General features: G+C 42.3%; 1 protein-coding gene across 1 annotated transcript; it reads left to right on the plus strand.

Annotated features, from left to right (window-relative positions):
• The first annotated feature begins 5854 nt into the window (after window positions 1-5854).
• PpY-55A (Protein phosphatase Y at 55A) lies at window positions 5855-7003 on the plus strand. Its single transcript, XM_017164212.2, has one exon. The coding sequence runs from the start codon at window positions 6002-6004 to the stop codon at window positions 6944-6946; it is 945 nt and encodes a 314-aa protein (XP_017019701.1). The 5' UTR covers window positions 5855-6001; the 3' UTR covers window positions 6947-7003.
• Window positions 7004-13009: the final 6006 nt, after the last annotated feature.

Here is a 13009-nt window from a genome sequence, read left to right on the forward strand (position 1 = left end):
CGAACAAGATTATCCAGCAAAAACAGCAACTGCAGGAGGAGGAACAACAGCAGCAGCAGCAGCAGCAACTGTTGCATCACCGCGGCAACATGAAACTCTCGGTTGATTGGCTGATTTTCGTGGAGTTGCCAGTCAGAATTTAATGGACAGGCATTCAATACATCGATTTAAACAGACTGAAAAGGGTATTAATTTGTAAAAAATAAAAAAAAATGTATATAAATAAAGAACAGAGCTTAAAGTGGAATAAAAACAGGGGTTTCTTTGATAATTGACAAACTGCTTTAAAAAAATTTTATTTTCTCTAGAATTCCAAAGATAATTTAAGGTAAAGTCAACCTTTGATTTTGTAAACAAACATTTTCCACCTCATTTAGTTTATACTTATTTCCCCCAATGGATCTCTCCCCCCTTTAAGCGGATGATTGGCCCTGCCACGGTCCCCCACTGAGTGGCGGCTCAGTGGCTGTCATAGGCAGCTCTCCTGCCAGGACCTCATCCTCCCACTTAAGCCTCTCCCTCCCCCTTCTATTGGACTCGGTTGCGTTCAACATGCTAATTACTTAAGGCGACAGTTGTGAGCGGGACAAAAAAAAAAAAAAAGGACGAGGCGAAATGCAGAGCAGACAAAATGGCGATGGGGATAAGCCTCGCAGGAGGGCCCCAGACTTGCGAGTCAACTGCACAGCTTGACTGCAAGGCAGCGCCCGCCCGACCAGGGGGAGCGCACACAATACCCGCATAAAGTTGACTTGAGATGTGCAGATTATCCTATGTAGGCACTTAACATGACGCAGGCGAGGGCCAGACAACTCCCAGGAACCCCTAGAACCCAAGACCAGTGGCAGATACATCTACAGCTACAGCTACAGCTCCAGTGCCAGCGCCAGCGCCAGTCCCAGTCCCAAGCCAAAATGGGCCAAGTCAAGTGAGTTGGCATAAGGGCAGACGAGCCAGGCGAGTGAAGCCAACTTGCGGCATGTGGCAAGAAAGGGATACACAGGGGGAAAAAACACTTTACACTTGAAAATTATAAAGGAAATACTAGAAGCATAGAAATAACATATTAAATAATATTTTATTATATTTTCTGTAACAGATTTCCCTCCAATTTAACTCTTATTTTCATCTTTTTATAAAGATGTTTATCCTTTTTCTCTCTGTGCTTCATAATGGCACACTCTCTGCCTTCTTAGCGCCACTGGATGGCGGAAGCATAATAAATAAGCAAGTGTGCAAGCGGAAATATTAAGCAGTGGTCGGGGATGCAGCTTGCCACACACACACACAACGCACAACATCAAACACACACACACAACCGCTGTGCCACAATGAGCAGAAAGAAACTCATTTCGCCTGTCACGACTTTGGCCCCCGACATTTGGACAAAATGCAGTCAGAAAATGCAGAGATCCGCAAATGCACAAATGCACACGCCGATGCTTCCGAGTCCAAGGGCAAGGGAAGTCCCCTTGAGAGAGAGAGAGAGAAGCGGAAGTGCCCATTGTTGCACTGCCAATGGCCTAAGTCAGAGCTGCTATATAGTATACAGTATAGTTAAGCCGTAACACTCATAATTCACCGGCCGCCTGACGCAATGTCAACATCCAGCTTCCGTCATGGAAGGACACAAAAAATGAGGAATAGGAATGGAAACAAGAATACTTTACTTTCTTGAAAAATAAATACTCTCTCTAGGGAGTATAAAAAGTATATATATATCTTATAAGTTACCTTAAACAGCAAGAAAATAATCAAGGAATTATTAATAAACATTATCCCAATCAACTAAGAGTATCTCAAATCATTGGCATATGTTAGACCCAGCAAAACCATTCTTATTCCAATTTCAGACAGATATATAATATTTCAAAGGACCTGCTCTCACTCACTCTTCCGTAGCCATAGTCATGCTAATTTTTATTCAAATTTCACAATAAGGGTATTCCCAAACCAAAGTAAAAAAAAAAGCAAGAGAATAGGCATTTGTTGCTGGTACTTTATGCTCCAATTAGTAGCTTCCGACAACGTCTCAGACTTTGGATTCAGATTCGGACACCGATAAGGGTACTATCAGGAGGGCAAAAGAGTGCTGCGGTCGGTGCCAAAGCGGGGAGGAAGGACCTTCTTTTGTGGCATTTTGTGAAAACGGAAATCAAATAATATTTTCATACTGATTTATGAATCTATTTGCACAGGCACAACGGGCCACCGGCCACCGTCGTCGTCCCTGCCCATTTGCATGTGATTCATGCTCTGAAAACCATGAATGATTATATTTGCCAGTCCCGGCTGAGAAATCCAAGACTCCAAGAGAGAGTGAGTCTTGGGGGAGGCCCTCAAAATATAAATGACTTTGGTTTGGTCCGGCTGAGAGTTTATAACTAGCATCAGATTATGAGGCCGACTTCCAAGGGGAAGTTCTGGAGTCCGCCGCCGCCCCTCCCTTGGGACCACGAAATCCTTTTTCGGTTTCAATATTTATTTGTGGCCTCAGCTGGCATTTCTCAGGCCATGCAAATTGTTTTCTAGCCCCCGACATTAAGTTGTCAAGCCCCGGCCAGGCCGAGATTGTGTCGAGCTCTCAAAGTTTACTTACAGATTGCATTTATTGATGCTCCCAGCTCCCACTTCTGGCTGCCTTTCCATTCAAAAAGCTTTATAATGCACTTAAAGAGAGTCTGGAATTTATATTTTTCTTTAATTTAAATACTGTTTGCCTTGTCCAAACTAATATACTTTATGGCTTTGTTAAATGTTTGAATGTGGCTTTTGCTTTTGAGATATTAAAACTTAATTTTAGTTTAAGCTGTTGCAAATGAGTTAAAAGGTTAAATGGTTTCGGGGGGATAAAGAGTTTAGTTGACAGTACTAAAAGTTATAAGGAGAAGTGGGTGATTTAAAGGATGAAACAATCGTGATTAACTCTAACTTCTTTTATTTAAATTCCCCAATTGTAAGTCACCTTTACAGACTCTATAAAACAACCCTTCTAGATCTATGTTACTCCCTTTTTAACAGGTTCATTCACAAGCAAATCAAACAAGTTTCAAGTGAGTAACTATTTGCAAATATTTATGCGAATGCACGCCCAGGGAAATGTCACCGACACGTGTAGAAAACTGCAGATTCCGAAATTCGAATCAGACGATGAACGTTGACTACGAAAAAGTGCAAGACGTCGCGGGGTCAGAGGGCAAACGACAGTGAAAAGTGAAATGTTAAACCAAAAGAGAGTGTCTGAAGAAAAAGGGGAAAAAACAGAGTGAAATACAACTGCATTCCACACACTAACTGTCGCCATTTGTTATTGCTTTTTAGAAGCTTCTCTGCTCTAGGAAGAAGCAAGTCAAGTGGCAAGTGGAGACGGGGCATCAGTTTGCACTGTACAAAAAAAAGGGGGTATAAAATTAGATTTAGCAAATAAGTTTTATACTATTTAAAGACAATGAAGGAAACATTTCCAAGCCTATAAATCATACAAGCTCTTGATCAGAATCAACAGGCGAGTATTTCTAGCCATGTTAGAAAGAACATTTTATTTATAAATAATTTTGGTTTAAATTTTTTCTCTCTGTGCAATAAAAAATACCAAAAAGTCAAAAGCACCTGTAAAGTAAACTAGTTTCTTCTTAAATTTGTCTAAATTTGACTTATTTCAAATCTAAAAACTCTTAATTTTTATTTACAAATAATTTGTATATATATATTTTCTCCCTGTGTATTATACCACGCACATTGCATCAAAACAGTATAGCTAGAAACTAAAGGCAAGAGCTCCAGCACGTGTCGGGACTTAGAAGCTACCTTTCCCGGCACCCTTCCGGTGTCCTGCAGCCATGGCAACTCTCTCAATTGTTGTCCGGTTCATGGTTGCTCCAGTGCCTCTTCACTCCCCTCCTCCTCTGCCCCCCACAGCCCGCATAAACAATCGCATTTATGTGAATTTTATTTTGATTCTGTATGCGCCGCATAGCCAGTACAGCAAAATAGCTAATAGAAAGTTTCAGAAATCGACAGTAAATAAATGTAAAAGAGCTTGCCGAGAGCAGAGATTTTAATTTTAAAGTGGAAACTTGTAGGAAAATTGGAACGTGTTCATTGTATATTGTATAGAGGGAGTATATATATCGCCCAAAAATAAATCAGCAGCAAAGGACTTAAAAGAACTTTTAGTAAAAGTAGGAAAATAGGTTTTAAAAGAAGATTTTACATTTTAAAATTATAAAAATATGGTTTTGGGTATTCTCGTCAAAGGAAATTGTATCTAGAAAATCCCCAAGGCTTTCCAGCTGTCATTATATTTTATATAAACCCAAAAGAGTTAAATAAAACATCGTTATACGTCAGATAAAATGGCCACATTTTTATAATCATTCGTGGTATCTCCTTGCATAAGTTTTATAGCGCTTCGCCTGTCACTTAGTTCTTTTCGGCCCAGCTGATGAAGATATATACCAAACGAATTCTTTATCATTTAGAATGCGATTTTGGTCAGGACAACGGACAGGACAATAAATACTAATAGCCAAAATAGCCGGCCAACACATAAACCATAGCCGAGAAAAGTAATTCCCCGGCAGAAGGACGAGTAATAATCAACATCAAATTGCCTCGTTTCGAGTTCCACTTCCAATTTGGGGTTTTCCCTTCTCTTTTGCTTTTTTTTTTTTATATATTTCTGGACCCTGGCTCCAGTTCCCTTTCAGTTTCAGTTTTTGGTTCAGTTTCGGTTCGGGTTTCGGTTTCATTTTCGGTTCCAGTGCAAAGACTCACTCAAGTTCATTTATTTTTATTGTTTTCGGAGCTTTTCGGCGACAATTTATGGCCAGCGGAAAAAAAAGGAGATATTTATTGTTGGTAGGTCTCTCTGGCGAAACTTATGTACACACAATGGCCAACCAGAAACTTTATTTTATTTATATTTTATTTTTATTTTTAAATGAAAAGGAAAGTGATGTAAGAGAAAAGCAATGGAAAGAAAATCTACGTAAAACGAATAATTTACTTTTCTTTTGCCGGCTAAGCATCCCCAGCATTCTATCTTATTTTGCACTAAATTTTAACAGGATTTAGCCCCGTCGCTCTTTGCTGTCAGCTGCTAACAAGCGGCAAAGACGTCCACGCTGTCTGACCAGCCGAGCGATTCAAGCCAAGTCCACCAGTCAGGAGGAGCAGGAGTACGAAGAGCAGCAGAAGCAGGAGTAGCAAGAATACGAGGAGCAGCAGAAGCAGGAGGAGCTGGAGTACCAAGAGGAGGTGGACAAAGTGGGCGTGGGCATCGTGTCCATGGTGAATGAGTTTTGTCGCAAATCCGCTTACGTCCACACCGCCGCAACGAAAATTGTGATGGCCCTTCTGATGGAGACGATGTCGGGGCCACCACCGTCATGACGATGATGATAATGATGACAGCGATGATGACGATGGTGGAGCCCCCGAGAATGGCCAACGGCCTTCACAGTACCAGTAAAAGCGGCCCCCCTTCTAACCAACCACCCCCTGTTGTAGTCATTTTAACTGGCACATAAATAAATTCCATAAATCTTTTGCACTTTAACGCTTCTGCTTTGAGCCGAGTCAAGTCTGGGCCCAGATCCGATACGAGCTGGTTCTTTGGTAAGGGAAAATGAGGCTTATCCCTACCATATAGTCTTGTACAGTAACCAAAAAAAAGTGTACGTATTAAAGTGTACACATTTAACAAGGCTAAAAGGTAAGCCAAAAAGAGTTTAGTGAAATATAAAAATTTTTAAAGATAAATTAATATTTATTAATTAATATTTAACCTAATTAATTAATCAACTATATAATATTTTCAGAGTAAACCAAGTAGTATGCTACGAAATTCCTTTCAAAATATTCTCACACTAGAAGACTTTTTTCCACACACAAAAATCAAGCGTTTTTATACTTGCTTATTTTTTATAAAATCTCTAAAATTTCTGTCACCATTATACACATACAAAATTTCTCTATTATTTCCATAAAAGTATAAACAATGACTGGGTTTACCAACCTGCAATTGAACCGTATCATAAAGGAGCTCATTGCCCAAAAGGGAGACTGTACTTGCAACGAGGAGTCTATTCAGCGACTGATCCACCAGGCACGCGATGTGATCTCCAAGCAACCGATGCTCCTGGAGCTAGAAGGTCCTGTAAACATATGCGGCGACATACATGGTCAGTTTACAGATCTTCTGCGTATATTCGAGGCCTGTGGATTTCCCCCAAAGACCAACTATCTGTTCCTGGGCGACTACGTAGACCGAGGCAAGCAGTCACTGGAGACCATCTGCCTGCTGTTCGCCTACAAGGTCCGTTATCCCGAGAACTTCTTCCTGCTGAGGGGCAACCACGAGTGTGCCAGCATCAACAAAGTCTACGGCTTCTTTGACGAGGTGAAGCGCCGTCACTCGGTTCGCTTGTGGCGCAGCTTCACGGACTGCTTTGACTGGCTGCCAGTGGCCGCAGTCATTGGCCAGCGCATCTTTTGCTGCCATGGGGGACTGGGTCCTTCGCTCCGCAACTTGGAGCAGATAAAATATCTGCCAAGACCCACGGACGTGCCGAATGAGGGCTTACTGTGCGACCTACTGTGGGCGGATGTCAATCACACTACAAAGGGTTGGGGCCAAAATGAAAGGGGTGTGAGCTTCACCTTTAGCGAGTCCATCATCCTGGACTTCCTGAAGTCCCAAAATCTTGATCTGATGGTTCGCGCCCACGAGGTGGTTGAGGATGGTTACGAGCTATTTGCTGACCGCCACCTCATTACCATCTTCTCGGCTCCCAACTACTGTGGACTGATGAACAATGCCGGCGGTGTGATGCGTGTCAGCGCGGACCTCCTGTGCTCCTTTGTCATCCTCAAGCCGATGTGTGACTCCAGTGACTCCAAGGAGTCTGTGAGCGAGAAGTCAGAAGACATTTCGTGGACTTGATAAGCTTGTATATAAAATGTTATAAGCTTTTATTAAAGGCAGATCTTGAGATATTAATATGGAAAGCTTGAAGAGGGTATTTAAGGACCTCTTAATTTTTAGGCTCTGATTAGCGTAGCATTTTCCTTGACCTTTTGCTGGTTTTAATCCTAGAACCCATAACCCTTGAAGCATGCTCGAAACACATGTCCTTATGGCTCAAGTGTTGACTTCTTGAAAGGTCAATGGCGACTCCTCCTACGTTGCTCTAATAGAGTAAGCATCCTTGCCTCCTGTTGGCCCACTGTCAGTGTCACCAGGTGGACAGGTGACTTCAACACGCTTGTTTTGCCATTTCATTTGCAGCTCATTGCTGCCAGCCAAGTCAGTCAAATGAATTTTACATGGCGCTTAACTTGGTCAGATTGTGATGTTTGCAAGAGCAGAAGCTGGAGCTGGAGCAGGAGCCGTAGCTGATTTGCTGATGAGCAGGCATAGAGAAGCTTAACCTCCTGGAATCGCCATCTCGTCCTCGTGTGGCGCAACATTTATTTGATCTGGCAAAAGTCAAGCGTGGAGGACGAGGCAGCAGGTCGGACTTGGACTTGGACTCTTGGTCTTTGGTTGTCTGCTCAGTGTTGCATACGAAAGTATCTCCGTCTGGCAGGAGCACGCTCGAATAATTTAATACAGCCTCGGCATCAGCCCCAGCTCGCAGCTTCCCGCCTCGCATGTCCTGCAGGATCCTTGGCATTTGGAATGCACACAGCGTGCCATTTGACTGCAATTTAATGCTCTCTCTCTCTCGAACAGTTTATCCAAAACTGTCTCTGTTCCTCAGCTCCCCAACTGCTGCTGCCATTTCATGTTTTGCGAGAGATGACAAATCACATTTATTTATTTTGAGTATCTGCCAGACCAGGCGACCGTGTAAGCCAGCTAAGCTTTAATGTGTCCTGTGTCCTATGTCCTGTGACAGTTTGATTCAGTCGGAGAACTAGCTGCTGGGATGCAAACGGAGCAGGGAGTGTGGCTACAATCTGAAGGGTTAATGCTCAGGCATAATCGAATCTGGGAAAAGTATTTTGGCTTTCCAAAAAATGGGTTAAACCCCACTGAGTAATTGGCTCAAGGATGTAGAAGTATCTATGGGACACGTTTCACAGCGGGAAAACAATGCAGAAGTGGATGGCAGATTGCTTGGAAAAGGAGAAAGATATTTTTGAGTACATAATTATGCCAATTTGAAGCTGAATTTTGCTGAGAACACAAAAGGAATTATCTTTTTTCCTTCAATAAACTCTTCTTTAGTTACAAAAGTGTAAGTCAACCTCATTGGTAAATCAGAAAGAGCCTCTCTGTACCTGGAAACGGAAGTAGGTCAACCCCTTGGGGGGAGCTCGTAGATGAGCTCTCTCTCTCCCCTGACAGGACCACAATCTTGGCATTGGCAGTGAGACTCGTGACTCTCGAACTTCCTACTTGCTCGCTTAATTAGCAAAACAACCGGGCAACTGGACTGCAGCCGATGACAAATGACTGGAAAGATAGCGACAGCCAGCACAGGCCACCCTTTAATGACTGATTGGGGGGCTGGGCCCCGGAGGCACAAAGTTTAATTAAGGAAATGCCCACTAATGACGACTAATGGCCATGGACACTATGCCGAAAGCATTGCCGATCGCATCACCTCAGAAATCCGCAGAAATATTAGTTGTAAACATGGAAAGGACACCGGGCCATGATCAATTTTCATTTGCCAAGAGGAGGTTCTACTCCTCCTCAGAAAAGCGAGTGGAAAAATAAAGAAAAAAAGAAATACGAAGAATAAAAACAAAGCTCGCTTACAGCTCTCGCTCGACTCAATCAAGTTAATGGCGGCCAAATGGGTTTTTGATGCGCTGGCCGCGCAGCTCCATAAAAAATGATTGCCAGGAGGCCCGGTCCTGGCCTTCGTGTTCCGTTTCGCCAAAAGTTGGCTTAATGAAAACGCGTGGACATTGCCGTTAAATGCGTTCACCGTGGTGTGTGTATAAGTGTGTGTAACTGAGGTGGCATAAAACGCTGGCAACTTGGCTTAGCCAGACAGATAGCCTGGCCCAAAGTGGGCGTGCCAACTTTCTTATTGACAATTTGAGCATTTGAGCGTTAAATTCTTATGAGGCATAAGTTGGGCCCATAGTTAATAACGGCACTTCATAAGGACGCCGCCCGACACGACACGAGGTGTGTCCACGTGGATTCCCGAAAGGTTGGGTTGGGGGGCGGTTATGGCCAGCGCTTTTCCACTTTTCCGCCAGCCGGCATATTCTTATGTTTTTGCCCAGCGTTTGTTTTGGCCCTTGTTTTTATTTTCCTTTTGCCTGCGCCTGTTGCCCTGGGAAAGGGTTTCTCCATTTTCTGAAAATATTTGCTGGAAAGCGAGGAAAAACTTTTTTAATAGATATGAGAAAGTTTTTATCTATTTATATTTGTTAATAGGAATTTATTAAGAAGTTTGTGGGGTTTAAGAAAAGGAATTTTTTATGTATTTCATTTTTTTATATATTAAGAAATTAACGCGTATTTCAATTTAGTTACAACAACTTCAGGCCTCAAGCTAAGGAATTTACAAGTATTTTTTAATTTTATTTTAAAGGTTTTTTACATAAATTATCCCATAAATTAACCAAATCTTAAAAAGAAAGTATTCAATTTGTATTTTATTTATATTTTCACTAGTTTGTAAATATTTTTTTGATTTTATATATTTTTCAGGGCATCTCCAACTTCGACTTCGCTGTTCTCCCCCATCACTTCACGCATTTTCCGCTTTTCCCTGGCGTTGATCCGTCAGAAACTCTAATCAAATTAATGGAATAACTGAACGCTTATGTGGGCTTTTCCAACCCTGCACTTTTTTCCCCTTTTCGAACTGCTCCCCCTATTTTTTTTTTTTTTTTTTTTTTGCAGTTATGTTTCCTCTTCATTTTTTTTCCAGGCGAAGGCCAATCTCAAATAAACTTGACTTCCGGCAGGGAAATAGCCCGGCCAAGTCCCCGAATGGCCTGATATCCACTGAATATTGCTAATTTCACATTCCGATTCAGCATCTTTCTCGCGTTTCAATTCAATTACACGGGTTTTTTGGGTAGGAGAGAGGAAAGAAGCCTGGCAGGCAGGAAAGTCCCTTCGGCTTGGCTTTCGGCTTAAACCGCAAGCGAAGAGATTTTAATTAATTGCATAATCACTCAAATAAACCGCATGGCCCCCGTCACACACCCGCCTTATCCCGGCCGAGTTTTCCCAGCGGGGTGGAAACTGTGGAAAACTTGTAAATGAAACGCAAAGAAACAATCAAAATTCCAAAAGTCACCAAGGCTCTCTACTCATTCCTTTGGCTTTGCCTTTGCCTTTTCCCCCGCGATTGTACAAGTGTTTTTAATATTTAATTGCTTTTTAAATGAGTCCAAGTATTTTATTGTATTTCATTTGATGATGTAAACGCTACTAACAGCACGTCCAAAACTCAAGAGGGGAGGAAAAGTGGCAACCACAGCAGTTTCCTCCGCTCTGGTCGCAACTTTTGCAAATTATTCAAAGCGAAAGGCGGGGGAAATTGGGGGCTGGCTGGCTGGCAACGCCTGGAGCCAAAGCAGCGACAAGTAATGGCCCAAGTGGCAATTTATCAATTAAAATTCTGCTTAACTACCAGGATGCCCAGGAAACGAACTGAAACTGGCAGTAAAAAAAAAAAAGAAGAGGGAGCTCTGGGACTCTGACCAGCTACTAAGCTCCTCGAAGTAGCAGTTCCATCCCTCTCAGTGCACTCTCAGTGTCATTTGCCGCGTGTTTATTTCCCTGCCAACGAACCGTTCCATCTGCCAACAAGTGGAGTGCTAATTAAAGTCCCATGGTCCTGGACACAGTAAATAAATCTTTGAACTGAATTAGATATAAATTGCAGTGCCAGAGGACTGTGCCTGAGCAGCCCCAGCGAAAGGAGCTTAATTAAATCGAGGCGAGGGCGACAAACGGCTGGGGATTACGCATCGTCTAATTGAATTCCATTCGAACAGCTGCCAATTTCAATACCCAGGATCCCAATCCGATGCTGTTTATGCAGCTCACAGGCTCAATAATATTTACCCAGCAGGGATATTACCTATCAGATGAGGTAGTTGAGAGTTGTGGAAATACCTGGACAGTAAGCAAAGAAGCTATTATAAAATGGAAAACATCAGGCAACACAGGAGTGACCTTACTCAAAGAAATACTATACTATATCTTAAAAAGGCAATACTATTTGTGAAACACTCTATCAAAGCCGCATTAAAAACACCTGCTCTCCAAATCCACGTGTTATTACAACCTTAAAACCTGTATTTGATGGCTTCATTGTCCACCAGAGGCTTAACTTTGCTTCCCTGAATTTTGTAATTATTTTCAAGAGAACCAGTCAATATACTTAACCGCCCATCCCGCCAACGACTCACAAGGACCCTCGAAACAGGCTCTCGCCCAGGCTGGTATTTAAGTTTGCTCTTTAAGCTTGTGCATGTAATTAACACTTTGAATAAAGTTTCGGCGCTGATGGCTGCCTTCTGTTTCAATATTTGTGTTTTCATTGGGTAGTTTGGTCAAATTTTTTTATGTCAGGGCTGCGGTTGGGAGGATGGAAGGCTTTCCATCCTTTTTTGTCGCCACCAGTAAGCCAGTGGAGATGGGATGAGAAAATATGGAAATTTTATTGCTCGCTTATGTTTGAGTTAATTTGGCAACAATTTTGTTGAATTTTAATGAGTGAGCGAGGGGGGAGCCCCAGCCCAGGTCCCTTGGGGACTGATTTAAGCCGTTGACAGGGCGACAGACTGCTGACAAGGGGATGGAATATGGGAATATGGTAAATGGTGGAATCCGCGTAACTTGCATTCCGACCAAGACGAGTTTCTAATTAAGCCGAAAGCCCATGACAGCCGCCGTCAAACTGAAGGCCGCAAAATTATGCGAAATCTGCCAGATATTTACAAATTACCAAAATCAACAGCAGACTCTCACTCGACGACGCTCGACTCTGTCGTAAATCTAAAATGGAAATGTAAGTCTTCGATAGAGAGAGTGCAGCGCACTGTTGATTCTTGTGCTAATTGTTGTGTGCCAAATTCAATTAATTTAAATGCCGCGCGGCGTACAATATGCGACTCTGGCCGTCTAAACGTCTGATGAATTAATTAAAAACGCCTCATTTGCCGAAGCAATCAAGCGCAAAAAGCAAGAGACTCAATCTGGGTCCAAGGCCTGAAAAGTCGAAATTATGCGCCACTTTTGGCATTTTCATAATTTTGCTTATGAAACGTGACTTTTGTTCGGTGGGACCTCAGTCACTGCCATTACCATTTCCCAGTGTCCATCCTCCCCACTCCTCTTGTACCCGATTCCGCTGCGTGTCAGCTTTTGTTTCATTATTCCGGCGGTCGGTCGGAGGGGGGAGTAGGCGAATTTTAATTTTAAACTGATTTTTTTTTTTCCTTCTTTCGGCCACGCATTGTTTGTCAACTTTTCGGCCATGGCTTACCCTTATCCGAAGCAGGGTTCGCTCTTGGCCCGCCTGCGAAATGGGTTCCGGAGGGGCGGGTCGAAAAGCGCGTGCTATAAATTTTGTGTAAATATTTGTTAGTCCCGGACAGGACAGAGTTTCAAACAAAACACAGCTTCCCGCTGGAGCTTCATTATGCCGGAGTTCCACTGAGAAGAAAATGTTTACTAAAGTGGGTCAGTCATTTGGGTCGATTTCATGTCAAAATGGAAACTATCTGAGACTTGACTGGAGGATAGTTTGCATTATTTAAATTGAAGAGTAGGTCAAGGGGTTTTTAAAACTATTTTAAAGGGTTTTAAAACAAGGATTTATATTTTCAAAACTAAGAAATGTGATAAAGTTCTATTTATACTCCTGAACATATTAATTCAGGTTGTTGGCAGGTGATGTTTTTATTATTTGTTAATTAAATACAAGGATTTCATTAATAAATGATTTTAACTATATTTTTTAAAGGGTTTCAAAATTTGTTCCCCTTCTTTAGTTCCCAAAAAGAGTAATAATAT

Source organism: Drosophila kikkawai, chromosome 2R (genome assembly GCF_030179895.1).
Source record: "Drosophila kikkawai strain 14028-0561.14 chromosome 2R, DkikHiC1v2, whole genome shotgun sequence".
Taxonomy (NCBI): domain Eukaryota; kingdom Metazoa; phylum Arthropoda; class Insecta; order Diptera; family Drosophilidae; genus Drosophila; species Drosophila kikkawai.